The 22,821-nt window shown below is 34.1% G+C and overlaps 3 protein-coding genes and 1 pseudogene across 3 annotated transcripts; 2 read left to right on the plus strand and 2 right to left on the minus strand.

The window, feature by feature from the left end:
- Positions 1 to 5,900: 5,900 nt before the first annotated feature.
- LOC143571306 (mitochondrial import inner membrane translocase subunit TIM17-2 pseudogene) lies at positions 5,901 to 6,488 on the minus strand (annotated as a pseudogene).
- A 1,607-nt stretch (positions 6,489 to 8,095) lies between these two features.
- Positions 8,096 to 10,857, plus strand: LOC143571307 (cytochrome B5-like protein). The gene is made up of 5 exons (XM_077056765.1): positions 8,096 to 8,186; positions 8,274 to 8,314; positions 8,888 to 8,965; positions 9,045 to 9,136; positions 10,746 to 10,857. The coding sequence occupies exons 1-5, from the start codon at positions 8,105 to 8,107 to the stop codon at positions 10,810 to 10,812; spliced, it is 360 nt and encodes a 119-aa protein (XP_076912880.1). The 5' UTR covers positions 8,096 to 8,104; the 3' UTR covers positions 10,813 to 10,857.
- Positions 10,858 to 11,488: 631 nt separating this feature from the next.
- LOC143571308 (kihadalactone A synthase LFS-like) lies at positions 11,489 to 14,848 on the plus strand. The gene is made up of 11 exons (XM_077056766.1): positions 11,489 to 11,604; positions 11,752 to 11,947; positions 12,033 to 12,131; positions 13,425 to 13,476; positions 13,560 to 13,681; positions 13,753 to 13,853; positions 13,920 to 13,978; positions 14,070 to 14,126; positions 14,208 to 14,253; positions 14,339 to 14,418; positions 14,522 to 14,848. The coding sequence occupies exons 1-11, from the start codon at positions 11,518 to 11,520 to the stop codon at positions 14,604 to 14,606; spliced, it is 984 nt and encodes a 327-aa protein (XP_076912881.1). The 5' UTR covers positions 11,489 to 11,517; the 3' UTR covers positions 14,607 to 14,848.
- Positions 14,849 to 14,978: 130 nt separating this feature from the next.
- LOC143571315 (NADP-dependent malic enzyme-like) lies at positions 14,979 to 19,935 on the minus strand. The gene is made up of 17 exons (XM_077056774.1): positions 19,808 to 19,935; positions 19,043 to 19,163; positions 18,887 to 18,961; positions 18,668 to 18,819; positions 18,476 to 18,581; positions 18,294 to 18,359; positions 18,109 to 18,204; positions 17,972 to 18,043; positions 17,820 to 17,903; positions 17,589 to 17,735; positions 17,282 to 17,434; positions 17,100 to 17,189; positions 16,632 to 16,709; positions 16,483 to 16,557; positions 16,309 to 16,399; positions 16,060 to 16,188; positions 14,979 to 15,242 (listed from the first exon to the last, which is right to left on the minus strand). Exons 1-17 carry the CDS (start codon positions 19,933 to 19,935, stop codon positions 15,154 to 15,156), a joined length of 1,752 nt encoding a protein of 583 aa, XP_076912889.1. The 3' UTR covers positions 14,979 to 15,153.
- Positions 19,936 to 22,821: the final 2,886 nt, after the last annotated feature.

Here is a 22,821-nt window from a genome sequence, read left to right on the forward strand (position 1 = left end):
TTGGACTCGGCATTTCACGTTTGGGTACGTAAATCGAGAAAATTTGGCCAAATGGGCCCAAAAGGGGGCCCAACAAGCCCAGTCCGCCAATGTTGACTATAAACCCTTTCTATTAATATTAATTTGTTTTATTTATTATAAACAAGTTAAGATATTTTGGAACGTATTTTTCCAGAACTTCTTCATCAATTAGCTGCTGTTCATTCACACCATAGCAAAACCCTAAGGTATTAATCCATTTTAATCAATTTCTACCATGTTTAATTATGTGAAAACATAGTTTGATTGCCAAAAATCACTTCTAACCATGTAAAAACTCTGAAAATGGTCCAAAAGTATACTTTGATCATACACATGGTTAGGAACCTGTTTTGATAAGTTTTTTGGCCATAAACATGGATTAGATGGTTTAAACGACGTTTTTACGGTTCAAAAGTTCAGTTTAGAACCCTAACCGAAATCCTAACTTTCATGGCTGTTCTCTTGATGATACATGGCTGATTTGTGATATAGGACCTGTAACTAGCTTACTTAGAAGCACAAGAACCCGGAAACTTGTATAAGAGAGCGAAAACGAACGAAAACCGCAAAGGTAATGTCGAAATTTTTGATTACGGACTGTTTAGGTTTAGATTGTGATGTACATATTTTTAGCTTGTAAAATTTTGCAAAGAAATCAGGGACCATATGAATGAGTCCCTTTCCAAATTTGGTAATTTTTCGACAATCCGAGAATATTTGGCGAATTTATTACCGAATAGGGATGTTTATTTGGGAAAAATACTTAAAATGATTGAAAAATTATGAAATTTTGTGGGAAACTCAGATTTGGTATAATATGATCACATATGAAATTTGGGGTCATTTGGAAAACCCTAGCTATGTTTTATCGATTCGCGTTTAGTCGGGTTTTCATAATCGTTTTTGGCTTGAAAAGGATAATTGACAAGATGGTTAGCTTCTGGAAAAGTTGCAGGTTGTTTTGGTAAGTATTTTGATCACTCAAGAATTTTTTCTATTATTCGGAAATCGTCTGGTATAAACGGACGATTTTCGGGCTCAATAAAGCATATAAAATGAATTTTTATAAATTAATAAATCAGTAAATCATTCCAAAAATATTTTTATAAAAATATACACATTTTATTGATAAGTGTCTAAATTTTCATAATTTAATGATAAACGGATTATTAATTGTGCTATTTTGAATGTTAAACAAATTCAATTTTGACAAAAACCGACGAGTTTGCAATTAACGAACCTGTTAGAATATCTGAACATCATGAGTGATTAAAAAGCATATTTTCAAATTAGTGAAGTAAAAACGAACTTTTTGTGAGAAATCCGGACAATTTGGATAGATTGTGCGCGTTTTTCTCCAAACCAAACTGAATAAACGGAAATGAGCCCCGTAGCGAATCCAGACCCCTAAACTGTGATCTTTCTTTATAACTTAATCATTTTATCAACCAACACGTTTACCCAAGTTTACATACTCATAACTATTTTCCAAACACGTAAACGAGCAACTTGGCCCAGCTGGTGAAACGGGGAAACTAAGCCAATTTCGATTTTAAATATTAAACACTGAACAATATCACAATCTAAGCCTACTAACACTTTCTGAGCGTGACAACTATACCCAGACTAGATATACAGCCCAGTCTAGTATGAAAATTATAATAACATTAAAATATTATATTATTATAATATTGACTATAGTGACTAAGAGATAGCAAGGGAAGTAAACCCCGAGCTGACATTGCCCTGAGTACCCACAAAACATAGCTAGGGTTTTCCAAATGACCACAAATTTCATATGTGATCATATTATACCAAATCTGAGTTTCCCACAAAATTTCATAGGCTCAACGTCTCAACGTCCGAGACTGACAACGCTCGGTTTACCGACGCCCGAGTTTACATGCTGACACCACTCCATTGGTCAACTCAATTTTTATACTTTTCCTTTTTATCTTCGGTAACGTAATAAATATGTAGCCCAAATCGACCGAATTTGTGTCCAGTTACCGCCTCAATGTCCGTGACTGACAACGTTTGGGTTTTACCACCGCCCGGGTTTACTGACGAAACAAACTCGTTTTAAATAATTTATTTTTTTATATGTTAATTTGACGACTGTATATTTTTTTGGGCACTAAGGTTTTACCAATGGTGTCTATTCTTTAAAGAACGTAAACGATACTAATTGAATTCGCGTCAACTCACCAACGTAACGCTCGGGTTTTACCAACATTCAAGTTTCAACGTTAAGGTTTTATTAATTGTCTCGGCGTAACGCTCCGGGATGAAAATCTAGTTAAATACAAATTATATTTTTAAGCCAAATTCAGACAAACATAAAATTACATGCAATAAAAAAGAGTCCCCTGGTTTTTGCATTTTTATTTTATTTCAAAATAATTATATTTTGCGCCGGGATGAAAATATAGTTTAATACAAATTATATATTTTTATGGGGTTTTCTAGAGACACTCCAGTTTTGCTAAAAACACCCCCCAATACCGTATACAACTATACGAGGCATATTGGGCCCCGTATAACCCCCGTATAACCTTATACGGGGCGAATTGGAGGGGGGAATATGGGTGTATCTAATAGGACCCATTTTTAAGCCAAATGCAGACAAACATAAAATTACATGCAATAAAAAAGAGTCTGCTGGTTTTTGCACTTTTATTTTATTTCAAAATAATTATATTCCTAAACGTAAATATAACTATTCAAGCCATTATTTTTGAATTTTCAAAGTCAAAGTCAAAATAGTTGGACTTTAAAAAATTTGAATAAGAAGTTTGGTGATGTATAGACGTCCCATACAAAAGTCAAGTCTCCTACCAGTTGGTCTTCTGGTTCATATTTCGCATCATGGACGCAATGTTTTTTTATTTTGTAATTTTCTCTTATATTTATTGTGAAACACGATTTCACTTTATCGTTGAAGAAGCACGGATCTAATCTAGTGGGGATCGGATCTATGTTTCCACCAAGTACAAACTACAACACGAACCAACAAGTCAGATGTACTCATATCTTCAACTAATTCCTGCAAAGCAGACACCGTGAGTTTCGTCACGGGAATGACAAGAGGGGGAGCCTTCTCGTAACCACCTTCCGGCGTTAGGATAAGTGCTGTTCTGTAAGGAGAGAAAGTACAAAGTGATTAATATAATATGTGAAGAGTGAATGAGTACCTAATGATGATGATGAAGGTATTTATAGCCGGGGACGGAGGACGGTGATTATTGAAATTGTTACTGTCTAGAATATTCTTTTATATCTGAATGGACACGTGTCGCGCCTTGATAGGATGTGATAGCTGTGCCATGTGCTTGTGTAACCTCTCTCTTCCACATCACATTCTCTCTCTTCTAAAAACACGTAAGAGCGTTTTCGTTTCACAGAATAGAATGGAATTGAAATTGGAATTTGCATAGGATTTGGAATTGAAAGGAATTGGATTTGGAATCTAAACATTTCAATAGGAATTGAAATTTAAAGGAATTGAAATCCAATTCCATTCTTGATGTGTTCATTTGACAAATGAATTGGAATCGGTTTTTTTTAAACGAGAATAACGACGGAAACATTTTAGTTTTTTAAGAATTTTTGTTTTTTATTTATACTTTGTGTTATAATTTATTTTTATTTTTATTTTTTTTTTTGAATTTTTTAGAGGTTTTCTATTAAGATAAAAAACCCCTTAAAAAAATATTCAAAATAATAATAAAAAATTCATAACTCAAAATATAAATAAAAAACAAAAAAAATAAAAAAACTAAAATGATTTATTCGTTGTTCTCATTAAATTAAAAAAAAACCCTCAAGAGAAAATTTCCAATGAATTCACTTGAAATCATTCACATTTTGAAGAATTTAGAATCCCTTTATTTAAAGGATCTTGAAGGAATTGAATTCCAATTCCTTGACAACCGACTACACCAAAATGGAATTAAGATTCCTATTTCAACGAAACGAACACGCGATGTCATGGGATTTTAATTCCAATTCCTTTGAATTCACACGAATTCTGTGAAAGGAACGCACCCTAAAAATCTTCTATTGAAGATCGTCTTACTTACTATTCAAAAATTTTCAAAAGGTGTCCGTATTCGTTTTATATAAGGTTTATTGAATTTAAATAATCCTAAATATTAGTTTTTGGCCCGACCGGCCCCCAACTAACAAAATGTTTGATGATAGTCTCACATTTTAACAACAATAAAATGTTTACATGACATCAATACAAGTAATATAATAATATCAGTATGAATAATTTATTTTTATATACACATAATGTTATATAATAATATCGGTATAAATGTTTTATTTTTAAAAAAGCTAAACACCAAGGTTTGATTTGCAACTTATAATTAATAGTACATGATACATACATAAAAACTTATTAAAAAGTCATAAATAAAATTAATATATGAAATAACTGTATTTACGTATAACATGTAATAATTTTTTACTTACAGAATTTTTTGACGGTATGTAATACAAGCACTAACTAGGGATGAGACCTATACCGGTATCGAAAATTCCGATCCCAAAAATCACATATTCTTGGTACCGGTACCGAAATATACGGTACAGTACCGGTATTGAAGGTAAAAATTCAGGAAATACCGGTATTGTACCGTACCGTACCGATCCCGAAACTCAAAGTTTGGTACCGACCACCTGTGCCGGTACCAGTTTGATACCGGTACCGAACTTGCTCATCCCTGGCTCTAACCTATAAAATACCTATAAAATAGTAAATCAGATAACAAAAACTCACAGCAGTATACACTTAATGCACCAGTTGCAGGACCAACCTTTTAATAAAAAGTTGCATCCACAGTTCAAGAAACATATGAGACGCTATGTACAACCAAATAAACTTCATCTATCTTTTCAGGACCAAAAAACGTTTAATTTTTCTTAATATCAACCGCCTGTAACACTGATTGCGACAAATTTTCAATTTTTAAAACCAAGACTCTCTTTATCCAACAACCTGTTAATAGCATTATACTAATGTTCTAAATTATTGCTGCCAAGATATTCTATTAAACTATATTCTATTAAACTACTACTAAACAAGGCACACCACATGCCAAGGTCTATCTGTCACAAAAGATTTCAATCAACAGCAAATTGACCTTCCACCCTTATAAGGTAAAACAAGTAAAGATTTTACTCTGATTCTGAGACTATTTTGACTGCAGGAAACACGACTTCTTTCTGTAGGTTTAAAGCACCAATTACATTGTAGATGCTATGCTATGCTACCAACCCCCAAACTAATGACCAGAAAGAAGGAGTTGAAGAACTATGTACGTATTCAAATCTGTTTAATATAGACCAAACCAAATCAGAGAGCTCTACCATGGTGCAGAAACATGAAGTAACAAGGCATATAGCACTGAATATAAACCCTAATGGCCTTGGTTTAAAATGTGTGAGGCACACAAGAGGAGTATTTTAAGCTATACCAATTTATCAAGTAAACCTTTCACAAATCCTTCATATATTAGATTTTTTCGCATATAAAACTACAATTTCAAACGCATTTTCCTAGGCCCCATTTTAAGGCGATCTAATTTCAGGATTTCATATTGCATCAGGGTGTTGTTAACCGAGACAGACAACACTTGGTGTTGGCAAGAAATCTAATGTATTCAAATTCAACAAAACCATACTGACAAACTCCTCCATGGCATAGTGCATCAAAGAACAAGAACAGCAGCCTTGTTAGCAATAGCATAATGTAACTTATTTGTACAGGGTACTATCATTGTTGATAAAAATAAATCAAAAGCAGTAACAAGCAAAGTCTTAATCAGTAATTGTTAAATCTCATTCTCACCCACCCAAAGCATTCATAAACTTTACTTGAACTCAAACGTGGGCGGCATGGGCGAATCGAAACTCTCCAAAACCTCCGTCTTGGGCTCCTCCTTCTTCCCCCCAAACCAAGACAAAAAACCCGAGGATTCACCCGCAGCCTCGGGCGGCGGCATATTTTGCGCCTCCTCAATCATTACAGGCATCGGCTGCTGGGCGGAAAGAAACTTATTAAGCATGATCCCAGCACCTTCAATCAAGGCCAACAGGACGCCACCGAAAACAGCAGACCGTGTTGCCGGACCCAACCCTTGGCGCATCTGGAGGAACCCTCCGGTGGCGGCGCCGGCGATGATGGAGTTCCAGGGGTCCTCCTTCTGGCGGAGGTAGACCATGGAGCAGTCGAAGGTGGAGAAGAGGCCGCCCCAGACGGCGAAGCTGCCGCCGACACGCGGGGCGTTCATACGGACGGCGTCGATGCCGCCGTGGAAGCGGTGGCCGAGGGGGGAGTGGTAGGTGCCTTTGAGGAAGTGGAAGGCGGAGCCCCCCACGGCGCCCATGCCGAAGGCGCCGCCGATGTCGTCCAGGATGCGGTCAGGGCACGGCTCTCGAGAGGTTTCCGGCGTACCCATTATGTGACGGTAGGAGTTGGGGTTTACGAGGGTTTTGGTTCGGGATGGGTTGTGGAGTCTTCTCCAATCTATTGCTTAATTTAATTGCAAAAAGGATGCCTAATATAGAATCATATTATTAGGAAGCTTCACGAATTTTATTATTATTATTATTTTTACGAATTACTATTAATTTATTTTTTTTACGACAGATGTATAAAGTCCAGTTATCCTGGGTAACCCAATGCAAAATGCAATCTTCAACGCTCATGATCGCAAACAATACTGGATAGCTCATTCTTACCATCTTCTGTTTGAAGAAAAATTGTCACCCAAAGATCAACTACGGTTGAAATCGAATTTGAACTTGGGACCATACGGTCTCTAGCCTAACTCTTTATGGTAAAGAAATCGAATTTGAACTTGACACTCCACTTTTGTGTGCACACTATCAATGTTCACGTCACGTTGATGCTAATAATATTTTTTTTCCGTTATGAGTTCATACTATCTCATTAACTTTGATGGATTAAACCTAGAACACTAGTCAAGCATGTTCAATCATGTCATGTCTTTACTGTCAGACTCCAAGTCCAAGGTTTATGTTTATGTCAAACAACCTCAAGTAAATATTTATTTTTCTTTAACACTCTATTTTTTAGTTTTTTATTAAAGTGTTTGAAAAAGAAAAAATTTTTTTTTTTTAATTTTTCATTCTTGAGTTTTTTTTTCTTAAATAAAAGAAAGAGAATGGAAATAAAAGTTAGGGTTTTTTCCTCCAAAACTTTCTAGTCAAGTATGGTCTTATTCTGAAGGAAAGCTTATAGCCATGTACAATATTACTAATTTACCTTATCTTTTCCTTCCTATCTAACTCTAGAATGAGGACATGATTGTAAAGTTATAATTTTTTTCCTATCTTTTTCTTCACATCTAACCCAAGAATGTAATTAACACTTTCTTTTCTTTTATTTATTTTAACTAGAGAATGTCTTTTAAATATACAATTTCTTTTCGTTTATTCTCCTATCCAATCTTATCATTTCTTTTCCTTGTATTTTAAAAGCGAGAATGCAGTGTAAGTGTGAAATATATGGTTTATTTGGAAGTTTCAATGACAAATTAGTACTCATATACTAACTAGTAAGATCTCTCGGTGTGGGGCGTTAAGGAGAGTGACAAGATGATCAGGGTCTGCTGGTTTTGTCCTGCCTTGGACTCATCAGGCGAGCGACGACAGCTCGCAACCAGCGATGTGTTCGTCATGCAAGCACGACTAGGCATGTACTCCTTCTTTCCCGCTGAGACCATGCCCAATAAAATCCAAAGACGAGCCAACAAACCCAAACATCTCAACACAAATTAAGCATCCCAATCTTCAGCAACTATTGACACCTTAACCAAACCAAGGCTTTAAACCCATCTGGCAATAACTTTTGACAAATTTAAGTTTACTAGATAAATTTATCTCCGCCATCATCTTGGAGTCATCCATCTACCGTCGTCTGCTAAATATAATCCAAACACTACGTTGTTGTTGTTGTTGTTGTTGTTATTATTATTCAATTTGGGGAAATTAGAAACATTTGTGGACAGATCGATCCTCATTAGCATTATTAGTTAGGGCTGGCGGAGCTATGGAGGTAATGCTACTGCTCACTTTGATCGTTGGATTCCTGTTCAGTTTATTGTTTTTAGTCCCTCGATTCATCAAATCAGGTAAATAAACAAACAAACCTCTTCTTCTTATTACTACCTTTTTCTTTTTTCAATCTTGATTATATTGTCTGTTTTGTAATGCTGCAGATCAAACCAAGAAGCAGCTTCATTCAGATACTAACTCTAAGGTACTTACTTACTTACTTGATTCACTTTCATAACATTTCATTTTATGTAATTCTACATTCACAATGTTTGTTAACATCACATATCTCCAAAACCAAGAGCTTTTCGCACGAGAATATTATTGCTTCTTTTTATTTGAGCCCCACTTTTTAGCTGTGATATCTCTCATAAACAAACCAAACTTTCATTTGTCATATAGCCATTGTAATTTTCAGGGCAAAAAGTGGTCGTATGAGGACTAAATCATACACCCCCAATGACAATTTCACTCACAAAGAAATGACTGACTCACTGACAAAAGGCATACGGGCCGTATAATCTTATTTCCCTATCGTATATGATATGCGTATGATAAAGGTCATACGGCTTGTATGATGTGACATCCAACCTGGTATACACTTTTTATGGTGTACCGATAGCATAATCAAAACTGTCTTCTAAATCTGCAATGTAATTGGTATGTCAGTCTGCTGACTGCATGCTGTCAAAATGATGACATATTATGTAGCTTAAGGTTTTATATTCTTCATGATTTAGCAAACTGCGAATGAACATTATATTTTAAGTAAATGCAGGTTCTAAAAGCATACAACAAGGCTCAAGTTTCCTTGCACAACAAGAGGACAGATTGCTGGATTATCATTAAAGACAAGGTTCGGTTAGCTTATATAACCTATTGTTTTGTTCAATCATTTTCAATATTATGTATAAATGCTTGACTACGAATCGTAGGTATATGATGTCACACCTTATGTAGAAGAACACCCTGGTGGTGATGCAATTCTTGCTCATGCTGGGGATGACTCAACTCAAGGATTTTTAGGGTGAGCTGTCTTTTCACTCGTGCATTTAATAATCACAATCTGCCTATGATATATTCTTGCAAGCAGCCTCTGCTTTTCTTTTGGCTGGCTATCTATTAGTTAACATAACAATCACACACGCTTCATATAGATCCATTAGTTCGCTTTTGTTCATGAAATGTGGTTGAATCACAGCAAAAGCCCACATGTAAAGGTTAACCAATCAAAAAACTCTGTCCCGCCTATCGTTTCAATATCAAAACAGCAAATCATGTCAAACCCGAGCCAGACAATATACATTTTATGATTATCTAGATACTGTTGCTTATATTAAATCATTCACAAATGACATAACTTGAAGATTAGACTGTTAAACTAGACCACATATAACTTTTCAAGTCCAGGGTTGAGTTACAATAATTTGCATTTTGAATTTTGTCTGATACATTCATTTGAATGTAATAACAATTGTGTGTGAAATATTCCACCTTAGATTCACGTACCCCTGTTTAACATCTCGTAAAAACTTTTAACTGATTCTGCGCGTTGAATCTTAAGCTGATTCCTGTAATTCGTGATGAAGTCATCTGGGTTTTACATTTTTTTATAGATGGTTGGCCATCAGTTTTAGTCACCTACTTATAAATGGGTCGGTTTGTGTTATGTCTTATATCTAGCGGGTCAAGTGGTTAATTTAAAAACAATTAGTTAAAATAGCAAGCAGGTTGGGTTGAAAGTCACCCATAGTTTTTTCTTTGGCCACTTTTAGCATTGTTAAGTTATTTCTGACTTGTGCTTCAGTCTTCAGTATCTTCTGAGTTTTATTGTTTGCTCCGTTTATCTTTTTGATTGGTTAATCCTTGTATAATTTCAACCTTTGTCCTAATTGAGTAATTATTTTAACTATGTAGACACCATATCTTGTAGAAGGAACTACTTAACCATGGCCTATTAAACCTCAGCATATCAATTTATGACCGTATCCAAACACCCCCCATACCTCCTAAAAAAATACAATCCTTTGTAACACCTTACCGTCCTTGTTTCCGTCTTTAAACACTACAAGAATCAAGATGTCGTACAACTCATTGTGGGGATGGAAAAGGAGCCCGAACGCGACGGGTAAACTTGAAACCCGAACCATTTTAGATGGGCGATGAGATGGGTATTCAGGTATGAAACCGGGTAGAAGAATAATTAAAAAAAAAAATTGCAGGTATGGTGTTAGGCTAGGTGATACCCGACCCAATTACCCAAACATACATGCCCGTAAAGCATTTCTTTTTATTTTTGTTTTCCTTTCTCCTTGGGTCATAGTAAGACTAGCAAACTGGGTGGTTTGGGTGGCTTCTGGTGACGGGTTAGAACGGGTTTGGGTTGAAAATGCTTGAAGAAAATGAGTTTGGGTCAAAACGGGCTGTTTTAAAAAAAAATTATCTCAAGACTCAAGAGGTAAGGTACATTTAGGTACCACATTTGCATATAAGGTATATTTATGACTTTTGAGTCTTTGTTTGAAACCATTGCATCTCTGAAACCTAATTGTGGCTGTATATTAGGTATACTTGACTTGTGTATTTTGTTAATCGCTATTTGACTCATCAGCTAATTACGACATTTATGTGTGCAGGCCACAGCATGCAACTCGAGTATTTGATATGATTGAAGATTTCTATATTGGAGAGCTAGAGAAATGATGTGTTCATTATGCAGGATTTGTTATTTTGTTTTCATGATTATGATTTATGACATACATTTTTCTGTAATTGTTCTTGATTTGAAGTTTGATTTTTATTAGATTCTGTTGATTAATGTCGTCGCATTTGTCATTATTTCTGGATACACACAAGTTTATCTCTATACAAATATATTCTTGATTTTACATAAATTAGTAAAAAAAGCTGGACATTATCAACAGTTTTTAACAAGTTGATAATAATTAAGTATCCATTTATGTTCCAATCTTGCATGATTTCTTTTTCCCTTTATAAAAAAGTAAATTACACTAGTTACGTGGATGGTCCTTGTGGCTTGAGTCGAATTATGGATTTTGTTCCTTAACTTTAAAAGTTGCGGGTTTTAATCTTCAACTGCCTATTTTGCTTTCATAAATGGTCCTTATTGGTAATAATATTCAATTTTATTTTTATTTGGTCGATCTGTGTTAATTATTAGATTTTTAATTGGTGTATAACTTTGTATTGTTTAATCATAATTATAATTATTATATGTTATCTTGGGAAATATAATAATTTCTTTAAACCAATGTGTTCGTTAAAAAAATAGAAGTCCTCCCTCATGCCTTCAATTTAAGCGCAGACATTTTCTACCGTTTTTTTAACACAAAAATAAATAAATCAATAAATAAAAGCAAAGAAGAAGAAGAAGAAGAAGGTGGTTCAATGGCAGATTGTAAAAAAGCTTCAAATTTGAACTCTATTGATCTCTCCTCTCCAGATATATCTACCTCTGTATCCTTACTCAAACAGGTCTCTCTCTCTCTCTCTCTCTCTATATATATATATATATAGGGTATATTTTGTTGTTTTAACATGAAGGGAGTAATTAGGATGTTTTGTTATAGATGATGATTATTATTAATCTATTTATTTATTTTGATTTGATGTATTGAATAGGCATGCATGGAATCTGGTTTTTTCTATGTTACCAATCATGGAATCAGTGAGGAATTTATGAACCATGTCTTCACACAAAGTAAAAACTTTTTTCATCTTCCACTGGACACAAAAATGAAGCTTCTTAGGAACGAAAAGCACCGAGGCTACACGCCTGTTCTTGATGAACTTCTTGATCCCGCTAACCAACTCCACGGTTTGTTGTTCCAAATTCATGTCTTGTGTGTTTCATAATTACTATTGTTTGTAAACCCCTGTAAATTTGTTAGTTAATATTGTAGGTGATCACAAGGAGGGGTTTTATATAGGGATTGAATTGCCTGAAGATGATCCTGAAGCTCAAAGGACATTTTACGGGCCAAATCTATGGCCCGGCTCAGGTATTAACATTTAGAAAGTGATTGTGTTCTATTTCTTAATTGGGATTAAATAATCAGTTGTAATAAAATGGGTTGTAATATGTTTTATGCTCTTTTCAGCTATGAAGAATAGATAATCGCATGTTTTAATTGTTTAAGGAATCAATAGATGAAATAAGGGAAAATTCCCAAAATAAGTATTTATGAAAACAAAGTTCTAGTTTTAGGTATCATTTGTAAAAAATTCCAGAAATAGGTATTATAAACTAGTTGTAACGAGTAGTTTGTAGAACCAATTAAAAGTTGCCACGTGTCCTTAAACTAACTGTAAAGAGCACGTTCACTAATCATTTACTCGTCACGACTAAATAAGTTTCATGCCTCGTAATCAATGCCCACGAGTTATTTATAAATCCTTTAGTCCCGACGACTAGTTTACCTGGTTTACATTCCCTACACGAGTAGTTTATTAGTAGTTAACTTGTCGCGACTAGTTTAACCTTATAATTTACTCGTCGCGACTAGTTTAACCTTATATTCTACTCGTTGCGACTAAATGACTTATGAATTACTCGTGGGCGTTGATTACAAGGCATGAAACTTATTTAATCGTGACGAGTAATTGATAGTGAACGTGCTCGTTACGGTTAGTTTAAGAACGCGTGGCAATTTCGAATTGGTTTCTGCAAACTACTCGTCACGACTAGTTTATAATACCTATTTTTGGAATTTTTTACAAATAGTAGCTAAAACTAGAATTTTGTTTTCATAAATGCTTATTTTGGGAATTTTCCCATGAAATAACTAAAAATCACATTTTTGATAAGAAATGACACATTCTGATTTGACTTCTAAATAATCAGACATCCAAAAGTAGAATTTTGAATATCCAAATCTGCACAACAGTTTGTCAAATCAGGGCCCTGTGACTTTTGAAACCACACAAGTGTTACATCTGTCATATCATGCAGACTGTATAAAGCAAACTTTTTACATTTTACGGGCCCGCATGACTTCTGACACAACACATCACTATCAAATCAGTCAGTTTTAGTAAAGTTATACAAGCCCATATATAACATTTTATAAGGGCGAACATTTTCTTCATATCATACGGACCATATCAGGTCATACAGCTCATATGATTTGGTGAACATGTATACAGCCTGTGTGGTGGTGTGTGGATAGTATGTGAGTGGTGTATTCAACCTTTAAGCTTATAAATCACTGATCTGGACCTTTATTAATTTAATTATAATACAAATATTATTTTTTACTGGTGAATCTATTAAATTATTTGAATGGTGATGGCAGATATCTTGCCTGGATGGAGGGAAACTATGGAAACATATCATCAACAAGCTCTGTTAGTTCTCTTAACCCGATAAACCGTAATCTATAAACGCAATCAATTTCATAAAAGCATGATATATAATTTGACATTTTTAGGGAAGTAGTTAAGAAAACTGCAAGACTCATAGCCCTTGCACTTGACCTAGATGCCAACTTTTTTGAACAACCAGAAATGCTCGGAAAGCCTATTGCAGTCCTACGGTTGTTACATTATCCAGGTGAAAATTTAAACTCCTTTAAAAGTATTAAATTTCATTTTCAATGTTTTCAACATCTGATTATGTTGTAGGTCAAGTATCCGAGCCTGCAAAGGGAATATATGGGGCGGGTGCACATTCTGATTACGGTTTGATTACTCTTTTGGCAACTGATGGCGTTTCTGGACTCCAGGTATGCAACAAATATATTTTCAGATTTTTTTTTTCATCTTTTATAAATTTATTTTATGATTTTAAGATATGCAAAGACAAAGACGCAAAGCCTCGGGTGTGGGAAGATGTTGAACAGTTAAAAGGGTAAGTCAGTTTAATGGTAACACCGTATGATGAAGCGTGAAACCATGTTTGTTGTTGACGCTTGATGGATTATATTATATGTTTGTTTTAGCGCGTTTGTGGTAAATCTTGGCGATATGTTGGAACGATGGAGTAATGGTATTTTCAGGTACAAGTGTTATTGTTTTGCAAAGTTTGACTTTTCTGGATGTGACTTCTGTTGATTTGTTCTTTGACTTTTGTTTTCCAGGTCTACGTTACATCGCGTGTTGGGTAAAGGGGAAGAGCGATATTCTGTATGACAACTTCTGATACAAAGTCGATCTTTAAAGCAAGAACTCATTCATACTAATAATGTGTGTGGTTCTTTTGTATGATCAGATTCCATATTTTGTGGAGCCTAGTCATGATTGTGTGGTTGAATGCTTACCTACTTGCCAATCAAAAGAAAACCCTCCCAAGTAAGAATGTTTATAATTTCTTCTTCAATTATAAATTCAAATATAATACTCAACGCGTCTTACTAAATGCTTATACTCGTTTATTGGATTTTGATTGTGTTAGGTTTCCTCGTGTCAAATGTGAAGAGTACCTTCTTCAACGATATCGGGACACCCATGCCAATCTTAGTACATACAACAATACCTGAATATGAATGCTTGCAATGGAGTTTGTTGTTTAACAGTGCAAGTTTTAGCAGGAAGAAACCAAATTTTTTTTTTTTTGTTTTTTTTTCTTTGTATCTGGAATAAATAGTATATTTTGTATGAATTAGTTGATATACATCAGCTTTTATACCATATGTGATTGAATTTTGATGTTTTTCTGTCACATATTTTGTATTCTTCTACAATAAATATAGAATTAAAATGGTTTAGATATATTCTTATTTATTATTGGTCAAGAGTTTGTTAGAATTTAGCTTATACTTGATTTAATCTAACAAAGCATTCTTAAACCAATACTTTATTCTGTTTTTCATTTGAATTTTTTTCATGAGTCAAGAACAAAGATCAAGGGAGAACATGAAACAAATGTAATAATAAAAAGCTTATGTTGTTATTGAACTAAAGACAAACTTCACACCATAACCACTGAAAAAGATAAAAGACTCCAACATACATCAAAAGAACACAGAAACAAGAAAGACTCAAGAGACAGCAACACTTTGAACATCATAGGAGTTCGTTAATCATTTATCGGTAGCTTCGGTAGTTGGGTGTGTACATACAGCTCTCAGCATACTTCACTAGATCAGTAGGGCGGGGGAGACGTGTTGCCAAACCTGAAATACATTCATCCAGTTAAGAACAGAGGTCACAAATTATTATTTTTCATAGGTGGCACTTTCGACTCGTTTACTTCTAAATTGGTCGATCCTGGGATAAAGTTCTCTCTATAGGTCAAGCGGGATCAGTTTAGACTCATTTACTTCTGAATGGGTTGATCCAGGGATAATAATGTTTTCTCTCTACAGGTCGGCCCAGGGTTGTAACGAGTCGTTATAGAAACTACCCAGCCTACCAATGGACGCAGTGGTGTAGTGGTGGTGAAATGCCGGTGGCGGTGCCAACCCATTTTGACCCTTTCTAAGTTCACTTTTATGATAGTTACCTGTTTTGACTTGTTGACCAATTAACATAACCCAATTTGACTGGTTGACTGATTCAAGGCGACTCATTTTTACCCGTTGACTATTTTAAGGTGACCCAAATCAACCCATATACAATTTATTTTTGCCCAAATCAACCCATTTTTTGAAGAATGGGTTATGATTACCACCTCGATTAAAACAGGTAACATAAAAAATAGCCTTGAAAATCTGGACATAAACCACCCAAAGTTTTATTTAATACATAAGACCTTACCATTCATTTCTTTTTTTTTTTTCAGTTCTTTGGATTATTAGTGATATAATCAAATATTTGTAATATCTAAGTTCACAAAATTTTGGAAAAAAAGTGTTTCGGTCTGGCACAACCAGAACTGTATCGATATGAGCAAAAAGCAGTCATTTTAACCTAAACCGTTTTCAGCCATTACCAAACCCGTCTGACCCGCCCATTATTGCCAGCCGTACACAATGGTAAAACGCGACTCACCAAGGTCATATGCTTTGGCAGCAACATTTGCAGCAATATAGGCTGAAATCTTTCTGATGTTAGTGAGTGGAGGATAAATCATCCCTTTATCATAGTGCTCTTGTGTTACTTGATTAGCCAACGCTTCAGCTGTAGCCAAAAATTAAAAACAAAAACTAGTTTAGTTCTACAATGACACAGGTGATCCATATTGCATAAATTCATATTGGTTTAAACAGATTCGCAAAAATAGCAATAATAAGCACTTACATGCTGCTAAAAGCATCTCATCATGCACACGGATCGCACCAGAGATTACCAACCCAAAACCAAGTCCAGGGAAAATGTAAGCATTATTTGCCTGAATTAAATGAGATAATAATAATGAGTTGTGAGTAACTGATTTCCACCAAGATTTGATAATGTACAAGTTATGAGTATAACCTGGCCAGGAATGAAGAGGTTGCCATTGTATTCATAAGGATCAAAAGGACTACCGCTGGAAAATATCGCACGGCCCTACAAAATAATCGGTTAAATACTAAGTTTATGTGTTTTATTTTTGGAAGTTGATAGTAGTTAATATTAGTTACCTCGGTCCACGTGTAAGCTTGTTCAGCAGTGCACTCAGCTTGCGAGGTTGGATTGGAGAGTGCCATAATAAGCGGTCTCTGCATACGACAATATATTCATTAGTTTAGAGAAAGAAATATATGTATGCCATAATAAGCAGTCTCTAAATCCAACTTGTTGCAAACCAGCAGTTTCTATGAAGATTTGTATGTTGGATGCCATAAACCATTGGTGAAATAAAAAATAATGAAGATTTAAAACTGTATACAACATAAAACAAAGATTTAAGAATTCTAAAATTATATTTTAAGATAAGATATAATTGAAATCTTCTTATCATTTAGAAAGTTTCAATAAACTATTATAATAAATTTTCGATATTGAATAAAATCATTATTTTTAACAGGAGAGAGGTGGGAAATACAAATTTAAACTTCACCAGAAGTTTACATGTGGCAAGTGTGTGTGTAGAGAGAGAGAGAGGGAACCTCGTTGGCGGCTGCCATGGCCTGAACCACATCTTTTGTAAATGTTTGTCCCACTCCAGATGTTCCAATCAAGACAGACGGTTTAATGGCCTGAAGATTAGTGGAAACAAAAATAGGTGTCATGCAAAACTGGTAAAAAAAATATTTGATCTCTAATAGTGAAAAGCATTAAACTGTCTCACCTTGACAGCTTCTAAAAGAGTTGTAAGAGGCTCGTGTTCATGAGCCCACGGTTTCTTAAAGTGCTGAAGTGATTCTTTACGAGAGCTAACAATTAACCCCTTAGAGTCCACAAGCCATATCTTCTTACGAGCCTCTTCAACTGGAATACTTGTCTATAAAAGTTTAAAACAAAATGATATTAGTGACTGTGATACATACGAAAGGTAATATTAAGCATAAAGGTGATACCTTGTCCATAAAAGGTTAAACGACATAATAAGAAAATGTGATACAACTAAATATTAATATTAAGCATAAAGCTGGTACCTTTGTTGATATTTCAAGAGCTATAAGCTCTGCAATACCAGTTCCTGCTTCACCAGCACCAAGGAACAAGAACGTGTGATCGGCCAAACTGCCACCAAGTAGTTTTAGTGACGCAACAAGACCTGCAAGAACCACAGATGCGGTCCCCTGTAACCGAATAAACAAAGTTAAACATGAATTCAGAGATTAGCCTAGTGGAAATCTGTTGACCAGTCAACCATATGTTTATACCTGTATATCGTCATTGAACACCAAATGACTGGTTCTGTATTTGGACAACAGCTCAAATGCATTATGGTTTGCAAAGTCTTCAAACTGCAAGTGTTAGACAATACCAACATAAGACACTATGAAAATAGGATTTATGACTGTAGATTATTTACCTGCACAAGGACTTTTTCACCATAGTTTTGCTTGACTGCAGACATGAACTCTTCAAGTAATTCCTCATATTCCTGCAGAAACAATAGATGTTAAAACCCTTTATATATCAAGGTAAAAATAAATCAACACAATGTACGTTTCCAGTGGCCCTCTTTTGTCTAAGACCAATATAGAACTCGTCATCTAATAGCTTCTGATTGTTTGTCCCGACATCAATGGTGATAGGCAAGCACTACATAGCATTTTGAAAACCATAATCAAATTTACTATATTGAGTAAGAAATCAAGAAAAAACAGTTGCTTTCATTTAAAAGAACTTACCGCAGAAGGTCTAACTCCTCCAAGTGCAGTGTATAAAGCAAGTTTCCCAACTGGAATTCCCATACCCTGTACAAATTTAAACGGTTCGATTACTGGACTATCATGATTTACTGATTTATGACAATGATGAAACATAATTGCATAGTAAAAAAAATAGAAATAAAAAGGTTAGCTTATTTTACCTGACACCCAAGATCTCCCAATCCCAAGATACGCTCACCATCGGTCACCACAATAACTTGAATATTCCTCTCGGGCCAGTTTCTGAGTACCTCAAGAATCTTTCCCCTGGAAATCAGGTTACTCATCGTCAAGTTATGCAAATTTGGGATAACTTATGTTAAGTAAACAGAATTCAAAAATATTATTCATACTTTTCTTTCAAACTGATGTAGAGACCCTGAGGGCGCTTGAATAAACTCCCGTATTTCTGGCACGCCTCACCCACTGTGGGAGTGTACACAACCGGAAGAAGCTCTTCCACATTATCGATAAGAAGCTTGTAGAAAAGCCTCTCGTTTCGCTCCTGTAAATCATAATCGAACAAACATGAAATACGCTGATTAATGGAAGTGCAAAAAGTGCGTTGATACCTCAAGTTCCATCATAGCCACATATTTGTGCAAGGGAACTTCATAACTGCGAATGTTGTGCATCAATTTCTTCTCCTGGTGAGTCATGAACACAAAATAATATCTTGTAAGTGAAATGACATTTTTAACCCTAATTGATCGGAGACAAATGCAAACCTGAAGCTCCTGGTTTGAAATAGACGGAGGCAACAGACCACGCAAGTAATGAGCATCTCGTTCCTGCTCAGTGAATGCAAGCCCCTTGTTATGGCGTGGATCCCTCAGCAATGTGTATCCACTACAAACAATAATATTTGCAATTGATACTATAAATGTTAATAGAGAGAGTTTCATCAAATCCATCATGAATTAACAATCACATCCTATAAAAAAAAAAAAGAAACTAATTGTTTATCAATTAACAACTTCATCAAATTTATCATCAATTAACACCACATCCTATATCCAAAAAAAAAGGCGATAAATGATTATCAATTAACAAATTCATTAAGAATTAACAACCACATCCTGTTACATCAAATTCGTTATTATTAATTAACAACCACATCCTATATTAAAATAATAATAATAATAAAAACTAATTGATGTGATCAGCACAACTTAAAGAAGCAAAAATCTGTAATAAAGCGTCTAGGTAAAGGTCAACTCATCATCAATTAGCAAATAAGTCAAAGCTGATTGCAAACAATAAACCTAATAATTATCAGGAAAAATTGCTAAACACGAGAAAGCCAAGCCTATGCAAAGAATCTAACACGTCTTCATTCTTTTGGTTTTGATACATTTGGTCCTTTGCCCGTGAATAACTATAGTAATTAATTATAATATAATATATTAAGTAATAACATTTACACTAACAAACACACATCCAGACAGAAGCTAGTCATGGAAGCTTAAACTTAGAAAATAAATATACAATACCTTGCGACAGAAACAGTCCAGGGTGTGATGAGTTGGTCCTCGCAGGCACGATCCTCACCGTACACGTCATCTACGCCACCGCCCACGGCGGAGTTAGGGTCAACCACAGACTCTCCGTTCTTCGCCATATTTCTCTTACTGTTTTGAAAATTATTGAAATGATGTGATCAACTCGTACGCAGTGGGACTATTTATATACACTCCACTCCATTTTTCAAAACTTATTACCTACCCTTTTTTCTTAAAAAAAAAAAATAATAATATTCAAACATGTACCAACGTATGACGCGCATAGAAGAATAATATCCATTTTACACCTGCTAATTAATAATAAATAATTGTCCTGACTTTTTCTTTTCTCCATGCTAAACACCGATTCCTTGCTTCTTAATTATTGATGCCTTTTTTTTAATTAAAAGAATATTTAAGTTTTTTTTAATTAAATAACTTTCTTTAGAGTGAACATATCCTGATTTTGACATTCCAAACCTTAATTAATCATAAACACTATCAATAAGAAAACTCATTTTGTAAATGCTATCATCATAGTCGTGTCATTGGACCAACAGGCCATTTGCTTTCAATCAAATACTAAAAGTCGATTCTTTACCTCTTAACTATTGATGCCTTGTTTGATTATGTGGTTACGTTTCCGTAATTAATATACAATTTTATACGTTATAGCTTTTAGTATTATATTCACTAATAAATTTAACTTAGCTTTTAGATCAATTACATAAATGTAACAAAGTAATGTGTAGACCCAAAAATATTTTTCGGTTTTGACTTTTTAGTTTGTTATATTAGAGTTGTTTTGTCGAGTTTTTTATTAATTGGATTGAATTGAATTCGTTTATGTTAAAAATAGATTGAACAGTTTAGGAAACTTATATTTGAAAAATAAAGAGTAAGGAAAATATATTAAGTGAAGTTCAAACACCTAAAATTAATAGGATAATGGTTCATCATTCCATTATATGTTAGCTTTGATATTATTTTTTACTTATCATACGGGATAATGTTCGGAAAACTCTAAATTTAATCAAAAACTTGATATTTATATATACTAGGATTTCAAAAAAGTGTGAGATCGGCTGATCACTTGATCTTGATGGACTCGCCTTTTACCACATTCATATAGTATATTTAGCATTAGTGCACACATTATATGCGCTATATAAATGTGGATACAGCCTTTTTTTGTTAATATATGATTATGTATTTTTTTTTCATTAATAACATACTAAAAAGCAGTTTTGTTTTTTAAGTGACTTTTTAACTTAGTTTAAACCGTAGGTATATACGATTATATTTGTTTCTTAAATGAGCCTTATTTCCCATGTACAATTTTTTTTAACATCTAATTTTTTCTCTCAATTTTTATCTCAATGTTTCAAATAAGACTAGAACACCCAATCATTTAGTTAAAAATCAAACATTTCTACCACTAATTGCCTTTAGATATTTATAAGAGTTTTTGTCTATAAGACTGCTTGGTAGCTTTTTAACAGTCATAAGAGACTACCTCTTAATGGTTTATAATCTCTTAATGATTATAAGACAGCCTTAAGTTTTAATGATTAACAGATAACCATTAAGAGGTAGCCTCTTAATCTTTCAAACTTAAGGTTACTGTCATAAACAATTAAAAGATAACCTCTTAATAACTGTTAAAAGGCTATTAAACAGCCTTTATATTTGACTATTTAGGAACCGGTTCTAATCAGCGGTGTATTGTAATACAACTTTTATTAACTATTAAAACTTAACGGAATAACTTTGGCAGCATCGAGTTTTTGTTCGATAATCGTGGAAACGTGGTGGGGCAAAATGGCTCCTCAAAATATCAATTGTTAATTAGATTTTTCTCTTTAAAACGTTGAGGGTAATATTGGAATAATTAATAATGGAACGGATAAAATATTTAATTAAGACGGTAGGACATGCCTAAGTATCAGTGGAGATGTTACTGGCGGCCATCGCAATAATTAAGCTTTTTGACAAAGACATTTAAAATTCAAAACTATTTTTGTATTTTAAAACTAATTTAGTTTTAGTTTTAAAACTAAAATGGGCAGCGGGTCATGCATAGTAATGTTATGATTCTAAGATCAACAAATGTAGTTTTTAAAAGATTGGGTTTTGCAATTCAAAAAGGTGGTAGCGGCGCAGCTTGTTGCCCACTTTACCTTCTGTTTCGATGTAATATAAACATTTATATGAATTCTAATTTTATAAAAAAAAATTAGTAAAACCAATATATGATATGAACGAAACATGATATCAAGTTGGGTGACACATCTTATAAGTTATAACATTTTTTTAAACGGTGAAGTGCAACTGTTTATTAGAAAACTTTGAAAGATTTACTCCCTGCTTAAAACTCATCTTACCCAAGTATGAGTGACGCTATCCTTATTTCAAATTGTGTACATGAGTCGGGATTCAAATTCAGCACTACTCTCACAGACCTTAATAAGACAGCATTAGTTTTTGCTTAAATTTACTATTGATACTTATGTATATACAGTTTTATCGAATCCCGTGGTGTCTAATTGATTTTTAGACGATCTCTAAGTGAAAGTTATTATTATACCGATGACTTTTAAGTGAAAGTTTAAAAGAGATCACGTATCGTGTAAAGTTGCTATTTAACTATTTTGGCACAACTTTGTTGCCAAAGTTGACTTGGTCAAACTTACTAATAGACATAATATCATCCACATGTCTTTTATAATTTCTTTAAAATCTGCAAAAAAATTAAATGAATATCCATCAAACTCCACGAGATGCTTTTTTCTTTTTTACTCATCATTATTTGGAAAACCTTGGGTTTCAAACTTAAGACTAATAGGTATGGCTCATTTTTAAAAAAAATTCTTAAAATAGCTCTTTTTAGAGAGAGAAGTCCTAAAATAATCTTTTTTTCTCAAAATCTTTGATAATTTGGACTGTTAAAACGGATTGAGAAAAGATAAAAATAAAGATGAGATTTCGAAAGAAAGTTAGGTAAA

The sequence above is a fragment of the Bidens hawaiensis genome, unplaced genomic scaffold, assembly GCF_021521415.1.
Source record: "Bidens hawaiensis isolate Kalapana, Puna unplaced genomic scaffold, B.hawaiensis_p1.1 tig00025349_1, whole genome shotgun sequence".
NCBI lineage: Eukaryota > Viridiplantae > Streptophyta > Magnoliopsida > Asterales > Asteraceae > Bidens > Bidens hawaiensis.